The sequence below is a fragment of the Monodon monoceros genome, unplaced genomic scaffold (genome assembly GCF_005190385.1).
Source record: "Monodon monoceros isolate NGI ecotype Baffin Bay Population unplaced genomic scaffold, NGI_Narwhal_1 Super_Scaffold_21, whole genome shotgun sequence".
NCBI lineage: Eukaryota > Metazoa > Chordata > Mammalia > Artiodactyla > Monodontidae > Monodon > Monodon monoceros.
Genome location: NW_021703778.1, coordinates 146,119,201 through 146,133,615, shown reverse-complemented (window position 1 = coordinate 146,133,615; position 14,415 = coordinate 146,119,201). Strand labels below are relative to the sequence as shown.

The window sequence follows — 14,415 nt, the reverse complement described above, 5'->3', positions numbered from 1 at the left end:
CTGTGGCATGTGGGATCTTCCCGGACCAGGGCTCAAACCCATGTCCCCTGCATTGGCAGGCGGATTCTTAACCACTGCTCCACCAGGGAAGCCCCCCAAGGTTCTATCTTGAAAGCAACAAGTTGACTCTCTAATTTACCACAGAAATGCCAGATGCTCATTTTATAGGCAGATTTTGTAAGCTTCATATTTAATAAGAAATTGTTAGAGCTACATTTGGCAACGGAAGATTCTCTCAGATGTTGAGAATATCAGCAGAAGAATCTCTTTGCTTCATTTCTCCTAGGAGAGATTGACTGAAGTAATTTGACAGTCGAAAACAAATTGAACAGTTAAAAACCTTCACGGTAAATTCTTTGTTGAAAGGTCAAGTGCGTCTGCTGAAATGTATTCATTCTATTTCTTTCAGAATTAAGATGAGAGAATAAGTACTTAAAAGACACAAAATAGTATACAAAATCAGAATGATGTTCTGTTACACTGTAGGTATTATTCACAAAGCTGTTGCAAGTCGACCATTTATACTACAAAGAATTTTACCTATTTCAAAGCTCATCCCGGTTGTGCTAGCTCCAGGGAACTAATTTGTGTGAGCTCTGGACTAATTCCGCAGTCTGTCTATAGAAAGAAACTTTGCTCTAAATTTGCCTAATTTGCTTGATAGATTCACAATCTTCTGACGGCTTAGGGAAATCCCTAACCTAACTTGATCAGAAAAGCTGAAATGTTTTCAAGAGAAGTGGACATAGGTCCAAGTGTCAGGAAACTTTTCATGTAAAGGGCCAAACAGTTAATATGTTAGGTTTTGTGGGCCACAATCAGTCGCTGTCTCATATTCTTCCATTTTTTGTTTTATTTTTATAACGTTTTAAAAATGTAAAAACCATTCTTAGTTCACAGGGAATACAAAAATGGGCTATGAGCCACAGTTAGCCAACCTTTAGTTTAGAGTAGTGCCATCTGATGGAAGTGTTCTATGTCTGTGCCATCCAAAATGGTAGACAGCAGCCGTGTGTGCCTACCCGAGAGCATTTACTGAGGAGTGCATCTGAGGAGTTACATTCTAAATTTTATTTAACTTTAAATAATTTAACTTCAAATAGCCACGTGCGGCTAGTGGCTACCGTTTTGGACAGCGCAGGTCTAGAGGACCTCCTACACCCACAAGAGCCCCTGAAAATCTCTGTATACCTATGTTTCCCAAGAATACTGAAGGCTTGGACAAGAAGTAAATTGGGTATAAATAGTAACTGTTATTAATAATAGCCTCCAAGTATTAAGTTAAGCATTGTATAACAATTCAAATGACTAACATCAAGGAGAGGGAAAATGTGTAAGAAACTTGAAACAAAACAGGTTGGCATTTCACAATTTATTAGAATGACATCTTTCAACATTTGGGCAAATCAGAACTTTGAAGTGTTGAGAGAATTAGTCTAAAGGGCTTTGAGTTTAAAAAGACCTACAATGTTCCTACTTTTGATGGAAGTAAAAATTTTTACCACTCAATTTGCATAGATTCTACTGAAGACAGATGCAACTAAAATTAGGTTTCTGTTTGCCTAAGAAGACAACTGATTTCTCCCATCACTGACCTGAAATGCTCCCAGAAAATTGCTTTGCTTCATTCATCACACTGCCACTCCTAGCAAGGGCCCTAAAGTTCATGAGGCACAAACTTGCTTTGTTAGCCAAGCTGTTACACAAGAAACCTAAGTCCTCATTTTCACGTGCTGACAAATCATTACCCAAGTCCATTAATGCATTCATAACTTGATTCTTGGAACTTGTGAAGTAGAAAATTAGGGGAGAAAACACTCATTCAACTTTAGAGGAAGCCTCCAATCAATGCCTTAGACAACATCCATTAAAGGCTATTTGTTTTCCCCACCTATCTGGGACAGAACACTTCTCATTTAACTAAGCAAAGAATTTAAAACACACAGTAGGGTGCAAATCACTACATATGTCCAGCTGATGATCCATGACAAGACTCACACCATCCTTCCAAAAAAGTTTTGCCTCTAGTATTTTCTATTTTAAAACAGTCCCGGAACTAAAGGCAACATTCCTGAAGAGAGGAAATCACTTCATGTAAAAATCATAGGTTGAACCATAGAACACAAATCAGTCATTGCAACCAATTGGTACAGTAAGTATTCACTCATAGGTCCAAGTCAAACTGTCAACAAAGAGTCTGGCATTGGTATATCCATACTATGAATTTCTATGCAGCAATTGAGAAACAAAGAGGTAGATCTATCTGAAATGCTGTGGAAAGATATCTAAGATATATTGTGGGGAGGAAAAAACAAGTTACAAAACATTACGTATACGTATTATGACCTCATCTGTGTGTGGCAACATATATAAACTTCATTAATGCATAGAAAATGTCTGGAAATGTTCATGGAGAAACTGTTGGTGGTTTCCTCAGATAAGTTCAGCAGGTAAGGATTTTACTTTTCACTTTATATTCTCCCATACTATTTTTAAAAAGTTTTTAAATCAAGAGATTGAATTATCTGTATAAGTTTAAAATGTTCTTTTAAAAGTCTGGAGAGATCTCTGCAGCGGTTCCCCAAGAGACTAAGAAGATGTGGTGGCCCTTCGTTACTATTGCAGTGTTGATAATTTAATGAAAAAGCCAAAGCTGTTCCTTTTGTACTTAAAGCCACTATAATGTTCCTAAGACTGCCTCTGCCAATAAACTTCTATAGTAGGAAGGGGAGAAAAAAAAAAATCACAACATTATTATGAAATTGGGGGAAAAAAAAGGCACACTTCAAAAAGGGCCTTGGTAGGACAAGACAATCCACAAGTGCCAACCAGCTCCAGGCTATAAAGATCCCAGGAGAGCCATCACTTTTCAATTACCATCACTAACATTACTCATTATTTGGCCTGCTCCCGTCCCTAAGGAAGGCAGCTTGTGATGACAATACCCAGCCTCTTCTTGTAAAACAATTCATTAGGCAAAGCAGAACAGCTGGGGCAGCCACGTGTGTGTTCTTAAGGCACCACCCCACTGGGACCTCTGGCCCAGATATCCCTTTTGGTGAGGGCAGCTACCACCCCTGGGGCAGCTACCACCCCTTTGACAGCTGTAGAGTCCTCCAGGGACACTTCAGCTTTAATCAGTACTTCCTGCACTGGAGAGGGCCATTTGATTTCTAACATAAACTAATAGCACTCCTGCTTTCAGCAGGTTACACCAGACATCAGATAAGAGGATTTAGGGCATTTTTATCTTGTTCTAATGCTCCAGAGTTAACGAGGCAGCAAAAGATACTGTCATAGAGCCCCAGTGTAGCTCTATTATCCAATAAACAGACTCTTTCCAAGACAGGTTTAATATGGATGGAGGAGGTAAAGAAGGCTGGCTTAATACTGATGCTATTGAGAGGATAAGAATCCAGTTACCAGAAGTAGGGCAAAATCATGCACACTCTGCAGCAGATAAAGTGCTACAAGGAAAGTAAGGAGTTGTCTCACAACAGGAAGAGGAAAACACTGATTTTCACTGTTTTAAGCAGCATAAATCTGATAGCTTTATCTGGCATTTGGGGCCAAGTTTTCAAAAAGTGCTTCTAAATGAATCTATTTATGTATTTTGCTGAAAAGTAGTCTTAGGAGTTAGATTTTTTAAACTAGCAATATAGTCATTATAAAAATAGCTTACTAATAATATATGTAATTATATTAATAATTATATTATGTAATATATTAATAAAGGATATTACAGTTGTTTTTTTTTTACTGGCTATAAAGCAAATTCTACTATGTTAAACAGTAATATCACCAGAGCCTACATAATATCAGGCTTTAGAAATAATTCAATCATTCATTCAACAATATTGATAGACTTTTATAATCAAGGATCACGGGGCCCAGCTGTGAGACAGAGTGAAGATAAAAATTAGCCCTCGGATTCCCTAATCCAGGCTAATTCGCATAAAACAAAATTTTACTTAAACAATCTTCTTTTTTTTAATCTTAGAATCTTGATAAATATGTGGAAATCAGAGAACCAAGTGTTTCTCTTCATAACTAGAAATATCTACTCAGAACCTGCTGAGTAGACATAAGTATTACTAAGCTGACTACTAAAAACAGTCAATATTAAAAGATGACCATTTCTTGAGTTGTTTGCCTCCTAAAGATTAAAAAAAAAGCTGAGATCTTCTATTTACTTCCTTGGAAACCAACCCCCCAAAGACAAAGGTCTGCAAGATCTCTTAAAAGCTATTCACTCATTTTTGGAACACCAAACATACAGTAAAGAAAACAGAAACAGTCCCTACCCTTTATTTATAATTCACACAAGATAACCAACAAATTATAAGAATGAAGTCCAATTCACAAATTAACATCCATACATACAAAAACCACTAACTTTGAGCTTCTCAACATAACCATCACCTCACATTCTTCTACTTCTACTGACCAATCATTGCTCTTGCACAGGTCTCTCGTTCCCTGTGGCAGAGAATGTTGGTTGCTTATCCCAATACCTGTTCTCCCTTTCCTCCTTATTAAAAGAACCCCAATTCTTACCCAGCAAAATTACAGCTCAGGATAAAAGACTACATTCTTTTGCAGCTAGGGCAGTCAGTCCAGATGACTGAATTCTGTGGGATTTCCAGGAAGGCTGCTTAAAAGGAAAGGAGTCAGTTGTATGGTGCCCCTTTTTGTCTTTCTCCCTTCTCACATTCTTCTGGCCTACAGCTCAGGCCCAATGCCTAGATCTCTAGCAGTCATCTTAGACCAGGAGGTATCCTTTAGGATGGAAGCCAGGCACCAAGAAAGTGGAGTGAAAAGAAAAGAAGCCTCAGTTCTTGATGACACTGTAGAGCCCCCCTTCCAGTCTGTACCTAACTACCTCCAGCCTTCCTTTTTGTGGGGAAAAAAGAAATTCTACTTTGTGTAAGCCACAATTATTTTGGATTTCTTATTATATGTAGTTGAACCTCATTCTTTTTTTTTTGTGGTACGCGGGCCTCTCACCGTTGTGGCCTCTCCCATTGCAGAGCACAGGCTCCGGACACGCAGGCCCAGTGGCCATGGCTCACGGGCCCAGCCGCACCGCGGCATGTGGGATCTTCCCAGACCGGGGCACGAACCCGTGTCCCCTGCATCGGCAGGCGGACTCTCAACCACTGTGTCATCAGGGAAGCCCCCGAACCTCATTCTAATAGACCTGATAGCCACAATCTTTTATCCTATAACCTTGATAGTTAAGTTATTCATTTCAATGATGCCTTACTGACACTTTGGCAAACAAAACTGAAGTTTTATAATGCATACCCACTTCCACCTTAAATTGTATTCTCCTAGTCACAAGGGCTTAAAATCTTGAAATCATTTTGACTCATGTCTCTCCAGTCTATTACAATTTCATATCTATTTCCCCCCGCAAATAACCTTCCTTTGCATTCATACCCTCCTATCTAGTACAAGCAGTTACTGCATTCTTGGACTGCAACCGCTTCCTAGCTGGTCTCTTAGGTCGACCCATCACCACACCCTTCAATTCTCTCTGAGGGTGGCTACCAGACCTTTGAAAATGATTCCTCAGGTTTTCCACAATTTAGCTCCTCCTCACTTTTCCAACCACATTTTCTAGTACTCTAACCAATTCATACCCCCAAATTGCTTCTCAGTTGCAAGTGTCTTCTTTCCTCCCATATACAAACATTAGCCATTAATATTTGGAAGCCAAATAAGTAGCCATTTCTACTTAAGTTTCATCTCTTCTAAGAAGTGTTCCTTGAATTCTTACCTCACTTTTTCCTCTTTAGGAGTTTCCCTCAGAGAGGGAAGCATGGTGTGAGATGAACATGGTGTGACAAAGGCCAGGTCATGTAGAGCTGTAAGGCCAAGTTAAAGGCTTTTTTTTTTTTTTTTTAAGGCTTTTTATTTTATTTAACTAAGAGCAATGGGAAGCCATTGATGGGTTTTAAGAAGGGAATAAGGTCATATGTCAATTTGTGTTTCAAAACTATTACTCTGACTGTGGAGTGGAGTAGTTATTGGAGAAAAGATCAATTCTACAGCTAATTCTGCTAGGGGAAGGGGAGAATACCAGAAATAGATTAAGGAAGCTGGATAAAGCAGGCCTGGTGTAGAGGGAGAACTTGAAACTCAATATTCTAGAGGAAAATGATAGTCATTTGAGTAAATATATGTTCACCATAGGAAAAATTCAGTAAATATTTATTAAAAGAGCTGGTGTGCAGAATTTAGATAGGAGCACTAAATGTTCTCCTATCAAGAATGTATTGGCATTTACAATGCCTTAACTTTGACTGAATCTTGGTTTAAAAAAAAAGAAAGCTACACAAAATTTAGGGACAATTGAGAAATTTTCAATGTGGAAGGATATTAGGTATTTTGCAATGATTGTTAATTTTTCTTGGATGTAATAATAGCATTATTATTTAGGAAACTGTCCTTATTCTTAGGAGATGTATCCTGAAGTATTCAGGGGTAAAGTGCCTGATGTCAGAAACTTACTTCAAAATAGTTCAAGGAGGGGGGAAATAAATAAATAAGTAAATAAATAAATATTCCCATTATATATAAATATGGGGCACTCACTGGATGTTTAAAATTTTTTCATAATGAACTAGTGGAGGAAAAGAAGACAAGGGGATTTCTTCTTAAGCTAGTGGAGAGGGGCTTCTTTTCTGGTGTACTCGTGGCATTGATACTCATTTACTTGGTAGTTTGAAACAAGTTATTTTTAACCTATAGCTCCAAGGAAGTCTGGGATCTTAAAAAAGTAAACCACCATAGGAGGATTTTCACCCAAGAATTATCCTTTCTACAAATATTAACAGATCAATACTCCAGCCCTGCCCTTAGTTTCAAGCCTGGCTACTCTTGGATTCCATTCTCAGCCTGATTAAGGAGAGGGAGGAAGACACTGCCTGAGCTTTTTCAAGTGTGAGACGTGTTACTGAATCACTCTCCAGTGCCTATGTTTATTAAACCTTTAATACAATGTTACCAATCCCTGCTGTGGAGCCATTTCAGAGAATAGCAGGTATACAACTTAGTATTCAAATAATCTTTTGTTGTGTTGCTCTTTTCTTTGTTAATGTCATTATCCTCCAACACTGTGAGACTGCTCCCTAATTAAACCCTTGTTTTTACTGAATTTGACAGCTGAGGGCAGCAGAAACAGAAGGAGATAACCATAAAGTATTTTCTCTTCAACCAGGAGAAAAATGCTTCCCCTGCAAAGCTAGAATACTACACTTTCCCCACCTATAAAATTATTTTGGGGGAGGAGACAGTCTTAGTAATAACAAGCCTTTCAACCTGAGCAATCAGAAAGCTTATTTCTATAGTCAGACCTAGACGGACCTCTTATTCTTCTTTTGACTAATTGAGCAGGCAGGCATAGATGAAACTCATCTCAGTCCAAACTTAATGTGTTTATAGTTGAGCTGTATAAAATGGATAAAAGACAAAAGAAAAAATAAAGGTCTACAGCAAAATGGATGTCAAGCACTTCCAATATGGCATTCACTAAAGAAAACAATTTTTTAAATTCATAAAACAAAACAGGATGTTACAGCACCAAGTTAAGAGGATAACTCGAAGTTTTGTTTGGTTGGTTGGTTTAGGTTATTGTGCATGTTTGTTAAATTGGACCTAGTAAACCAAGTACTAGATGTTTTCCCAAACTAGAATTAGGTAACAATGTAACTTCACAAGCCGATTCCATGAAGAACACTTGCTTGGCATGATGGGAAAGAAGAAAATGAGTGGAAAAGGGTCCCTGTTCTAACAGAGGGCAAGTTCACTAACAGTAACTAAAGGGGTCTAAGTAGCTTATTCCTCTCACTCAAAGAAAGCAGTTTATCCCTCGTTGAGTAAGAAGAAACTCTATTATGGCAAATAGGAGAGATAAAGAATTAAAACCACAGATAATTTCAAATTTCATTTTAGCCATAGTTTTCTCTAACCATACTTTTCACCACAGCTTCTGGAAAAAAGCCAAACAATTATGTGTTATATCATCTCCTTTAATCTTCCCTCTCCCATCTACTGGTAGAAAGATGGCAAAAAGAATGCAAGCAGAAGAAGTAAAAGGTGATAAAAGTTATCAACTAGATAACTCTCCATATTATCTGGACTCCTGGGCTGACTAAAGGTTGAGATTTATCATGCATCTTATCCTCTCTTTGTTAAACTGTACTGCCACCTCCTACCCTTTTAAACTACCTCGCAGAAGGCTTAGGATATGCAAGGACAGTTTTGATTCTTGAGGGATCTGCTCAAATATCAAATGTAAAAAAGAAAAGTATATGTTTGCTTCTCCATCTATTTTAAAAGGGCTTCTCGTAACTTCAGTTTCTTTTCACAACTGCTAGAAAAAAAGCAAACACTAGAGAATTCCTGAAGGGTCTTTAAAGACAGGAATATGAAGAATTTCTCTCTATTTTAAGACTTCCTTTCTCACGGCAAATGGTTGAGGGCACACCACCTCGAGCCGTCAGGAAAGAGCCATTAACAGTTGAGAATTAAGACATGGCAGACATAGTCATCATCAAGACTCTGGCTGGCTCCACTCTTGAAGAGGAATGAATGTTCTAAAAGAGAAATTCCGTGTTTTAACTCTAAGAAAAGGAAAATGGAAAGAGGAAAAAAGACCCAAGTTTAATTATCTCAAGAGCAATAGAAAAGGAAAATCATCTTAAATGCGTTGTGTAAAATGAAGTTAGAAAGGATTTTTCATATCTACCATATCAAAAAATAAGCTGCATTTTCACTTAGGAAATGAACATTGTACATGTTCTATTTTCAACAGTTATCCAACATGAAGTCATCTGACCTTAAACAAACAAACAAACAGGCAAACAAACAAGAGAGGCCAAGGTCCAGTATCAGTTCCTACCCACCATTCCTACCTAATCTCCCAGCAAGTTAATGCAAATCAAAGCAAGCACTTCACTGCTGCTGCTGGTAGCGAAGCCGGTTCCTTTCCCAAGAGAGGCCTGTAAAACAGGACAGTCACTGACAGCAGTACAATTACTGACACAGATACAGACTTTATGGACATGTTTATCTCTGCTGTAAATCCACACACTCTCTCCACTCTGATTCACGAGTCATAAAGAAATTGCAGATAATGAAAAAGTTGGGGAAATTTACAGCATGTCGGAAACCTCAGACAGCCAGAAGAAATTAAAGAGCTGACTAGGGATAAATCACACAGGTACAATTAAAACTTCCCATATACCTCCTTCATTTCCAAACTGAGGCACAATCCAATGGAGATGATGAAAAGTTGAGGTCATGACTCCTCAGGCTGTAATTATTTCTTAACTAACTGCATGTTAAAAATTAGCCAATTCACAGGTCATGTGTAAATGCTGATTTCTTGCTGCTACCTTGATTTCCTTTGCTCTCCACTAGAAGCACCCGCACAGCAATTCTGTCTGTAAACAGGCCAAATTGCAACAAGCAATAAACAGAAAGGTGATATCCCCTCTCCACTGCCATCTCTGTAGATGCAGGACATCTTTTACCATAGCCACTGTGGACTGAGCATTAAAATGAGAAAGTGGAGCTACAATGGATGAATGAAAGTGGAGGTTTCTTCTTCCCCTATAAATGACCATTCTGAAGGTTTCATTTGATCTCTTTTCAACATTCCAAAGGAGATGTTAAAGGGCTATTATGTTTGATACTAGAATAGGAATTACTTCTGGTGATGCTTGTTTGTTAATACACTGAATTAGTGCTCTATTCTCTTTATGTAACCACCTTTGCATGAGCTTAAAAGTGGTATAGTTTTAGCTATACCACTTCCATCAACTACCCAACTCTGTTTTTCACATTCTTCTAGTGACAAAGGCTACAAGAGGGAAGGGAAAAACAAAAACAAACAAACAAAAGGTGAAACAAAACCAAACCTCCAAACTTTACCGGAATCTAGAAGTCTTAATTAAACTTTAACTCTTATTCCAATAAAGTAAATCAGAAAAATACCAAAGATAAGAAATAAGGGGCTTCCCTGGTGGTGCAGTGGTTAAGAGTCCGCCCGCCGATGTAGGGGACACGGGTTCGTGCCCTGGTCCAGGAAGATCCCACATGCTGCGGAGCAGCTGGGCCCATGAGCCATGGCCACTGGGCCTGCGCGTCTGGAGCCTGTGCTCCGCAACAGGAGAGGCCACAACAGTGATAGGCCCGCATACTGCAAAAAAAAAAAAAAAAAAAGAAAAAAAGAAATAATGTCTATTTCTTAAATAATAAGCTTAATAGATCTCTACTGCTGAAGACTAGAATAATGTGAGTTAATTGTTGGTCCCTCTATTCAACAAGCCTATAAAATTCTCTGTGAAGGAAAAAAATGATTCTATCACTTGCTGCACTCTTCCACTTTCCCCAACTTACTTACATAAAACTAGCAGGTTTAAAAAACATCAACCCAAACACAAGATCTGTCTGGAAAGCAGAAACGGAGAACAGAGTTTACCAACTAACTTCCACATAAATGCACGAACCAAGAGTGTCAACAAAGTTATACACAAGTCAATAGTCATCTTTGTACATCTCTATAGGACGGAGCCCTAACCAAATCAGCTCTGATATGATTTTGAAATTCTGTGCCCTGTCAAGAAATGAAGGTTAACAGGCTTTTTTAGAGATATGGAGGATGCAATTGACATGGTTTCGATTTTGTTCCTATTTGATCCCTTGATGATTTGAGATCCATTTTACACTTCAGAGAACCCAAATGTCATTTTCAATTTATATATTAAGATTTTATTCTCTATGTAATAAAAATAATTCTAAGATGATACTAAGAGTTTCAACCCAGACATCACTACCATACAAAACTTAGGTCATATCTAGCTCATGGATCTCAATTCTTCACTCAATAATCATTAGACATGGCTTCTAATCAGCTTTTGCTTACAATGATAAGTTCCTTTAGTTCACGGTCAGATTGGTGTCCGGTATCAAATAAGAACTACTAAACAGAGGCAGAGTTTTATTTACAAGCTCCTAAGAGGCAAATCATATTTTATCAAATGAGTATTTGAATGAAGCCAAGAAACAGATCTACTATGTAACTCTACTATCGACAGTTACTACTCTAAGAGGCAATATTACCCCTGGATTAAGAATCAGAAGACTTGGATTCTAGGCCATTTTGCAAATAGCTAGGTGTGTGACTGGGCAAATCATTGAAGTTCTTTGAACCTCAGTTACCACATCTGTTCAAATGGGAATAACAGCAGAATAGTAGAGAGAATTAAGTGAAAAAGTACATGTAAGAAACATAGCAGGCTCAAAAATGTTACTTGCCTTTCCCTCTTCATGAGACATGATTCAGATTCCTGGTTCTGTCACTAATGAGCTGTGTGGCTGTCCTTAGGTAAGTCACCTAATATCTTTAGGCCTCTGTTTCTGCATCTGTAACATTAGAGCGTTGGGACTTGATGATCTCTTAGATTCCTTTCCAGCTCTAACATGCTATGATTACCAATTCTGTCACTAAATTTCTGGGTGACCAAGGTCTAAGTCACTTCATTTCTTTAGACCTCAGTTTCCTCACCTTTAAATACTGGAGGGTGAACCAACAGAAAAGTAGATAAGAACTATAAGGGGAAATTCATAAAAGGAGGAAAAACAAGTGGCCAGTAAACATAACTTTATTAGCAATCAAAGAAATACATATAAAAAATACTGAAACATAATTTTTCATCTATAAAATGCACAAGTACTAAAAAGTTTCACAACATCTAGAGTTGGCTATAAGATGTAGGAATGCAAGTACTTTCATTTACTGTCCTTAGAAATATAATTTGGACTAGTCTTTCTGGAGGTCACTTTGGCAATATGTAATAATTTTTAATGTGCCATTCACCTTGATCAGAGTAAAGGATGCTTATCACAGCATGATTTACTTTAGTGAAACACTGGAAACAACCTAAATGTCCATTAAGAGAGAATTAATGAAATACATTATAAATAATCATATAATGGTATTCCACACAGTCATAAAACTGATGATTTTGCTATGTTTTCATGGGTATTGAAAGATGTCCACAATGCACTAAGTCAAAAATGCAGGTTGTAGAAAAGGAATAGCATGATGCCATGTATGTAAAATATATATATATATGTACATGCATATATGTGTATGTGCATGTATATGTGTATAATACCTCTTAGAAAGAAATGTTTGGAGGATTTGGAGGACTGTTGACCAAAAAGTTAAAAGTGATTACTGTTTTAGGATGCTGTGATTTGGGGTGATTTTTGCTTTCTTTATATTTTCTACAATGAATATGTATTGTTTTATAGTAGGAAAAAATAAAGCTCATATTTAACTTTTAAAATACATATCACAAAAAAGATTCTATGACTCTTTAACAATTCTTTTCAGTTCGATAAGCAATATCTCTTGTTCTTATAGTTTTTGACATAAACCGTGTATATAGTTACATCATTTGCACTACAATCTAGCTGCTTTACTTAGACCTATGCTAAGCACTTCACTCACACCATTTCTAATGTTCTCTACAATGCTACACGACCATTTTTATTCTAAAGAAAACCCAGCAGAGCTTTTACATTTTAGAAGCTGTTTTTCCCCACACTAGATGTTATTTTGAAAAGAGTAAGACACTCCAAACTGAGATCTTTAAGGCCAGAAAACTCTCTTTACTTTAAAAAAAAAGTCATTGTGTAAATACAAACAAGTGTTATTCTTGGTTATCCTTTAAATCTCAGTTAGAAGCACTCCTAAGCTGATATTAGGAATATACTCAAGATTGCTGAAACCCATGCAACGCACCATTGTGGTATCTAACAAAGTACATTGGACAATGGGGGGTGAGATTTGGGCTGGTTATTTGTTGCAGGATGGCCTGCATAGGCAAACAAGAAGCCAGAGTACTTAAGAATAAGAAACTTAACTCCTAAATCATGTTAAAATTTTTGGTTGCCATCCTGCATTAAAAGCATATTTAATTATTCATTTCCTGACATATGTTCATATAACTTGAAGTGGAGAGATACAGAAAAGGAAAATCTGTGATCCAACATAGAGGCACTCTCTCACCTTCCCATCAACTCACAAACCTGCACTTTCATCTACTCTCTTTCCTCTTGTTACAATCCAGTAGCTCTCTTCAATCTAAGGCCAATACACCTGTGCTCTAAACCCTAACCCTTCAAGCCCTCTCAGGAACCTTACACTTTATCCCTTTTCACCACTCTTCCATCTTTGCCGCCAGAATTTAAACAAACATAAGTCTACTGTCCTAAAGCAAACAAGAAACTTTGACTCCACTTCTCCCTCTCGCTATCACCCTTTCTCCCTCTCAATAGCCAAACTCCTATTTCCATGTCCTACCTTTCACTCATTCCTCACTCATCCATGCATTCAACTGTCTATATAATGGAGAATTCACATCCAAAGCCAAACCCCCATGTCAAAAATCAAACTCATTAAAGACCTAAATGTAAGACATGACACCATAAAACTCTTAGAAAAGAACATAGGTGAAACATTCTTTGACATAAATTGTAGCAATATTTTCTTAGATTACTCTCCCAGGGCAAAAGAAATAAAAGCAAAAATAAACAAATGGGACCTAATCAAACTTAAAAACTTTTGCACAGTAAAGGAAACTACCAACAAAATGAAAAGACAACCTATGAAAGGGGCGAAAATATTTGCAAAAGATGCAACCGACAAGGGCTTAATTTCCAAAATATACAAACAGCTCATACAACTCATTAGCAAAGAAACAAACAACCCAATGAAAACACGGGCAGACCTAAATAGACATTTATCCAAAGAAGACATACAGATGCTCAACATCGCTAATTATTAGAGAAATGCAAATCAAAACTACAATGAAGGGCGGAGTCAAATTGGCATTCTAGGAGGACACGTAATTCTTGTCTCCTCACAATTAGGGCACCTACCAGGCACTGGTGGGGGACCACGGACACCTAAGGGGACGGGAGGAACCCCCAGCAATCGGGTAGGACGTGGCATGTGGGAGAAGTGAAGGGGGAGAAGTAGTAGAGGCTGGCACCCCTGAGGGGTGGCTGGGGGAGGGGAAGGGATCCCAGGCCCAAAGGGGGAAACTGGGGAACCATTGGGAGGGCACAGGATCCAAAGGGAGCATGGCCAGCTTTCCCCTGCCCACTTGGACCCCCAGAAACCTGCTGAGATGCCGAGCCTGATCCTCTGCCCACCTAGGCCCCCTCCAGCCATGCGGGTCCTGAGGGAGTGGGAGGGAGGGAAGGGGAAGCAAAAGTAAAGGCCAGACCTCTGGGAATGGCACCCCTGAGGGGTGTCTGGGGGAGGGAAGGAGTTCCTACACCCAGCAGGACACACCCGCAGTTAGGGGTCCAGCAGCAACGGGGGAGACC

At 38.4% G+C, this 14,415-nt stretch overlaps 1 protein-coding gene across 2 annotated transcripts in view; it reads right to left on the bottom strand.

Moving 5' to 3' along the window:
* Positions 1-14,415, bottom strand: part of LIN52 (lin-52 DREAM MuvB core complex component) — a 119,726-nt gene that overhangs the window by 59,192 nt on the left and 46,119 nt on the right. The window contains exon 6 of one of the 2 annotated variants that reach the window (XM_029237867.1): positions 11,329-11,436. The exons of the other annotated variant lie outside the window; for it this stretch is intronic. Coding sequence (XP_029093700.1) covers positions 11,417-11,436 — 20 coding nt within the window. The 3' untranslated portion in view covers positions 11,329-11,416. Of the gene's footprint in view, positions 1-11,328; positions 11,437-14,415 lie in introns of those variants that run through there. 2 annotated transcript variants of the gene reach the window in all.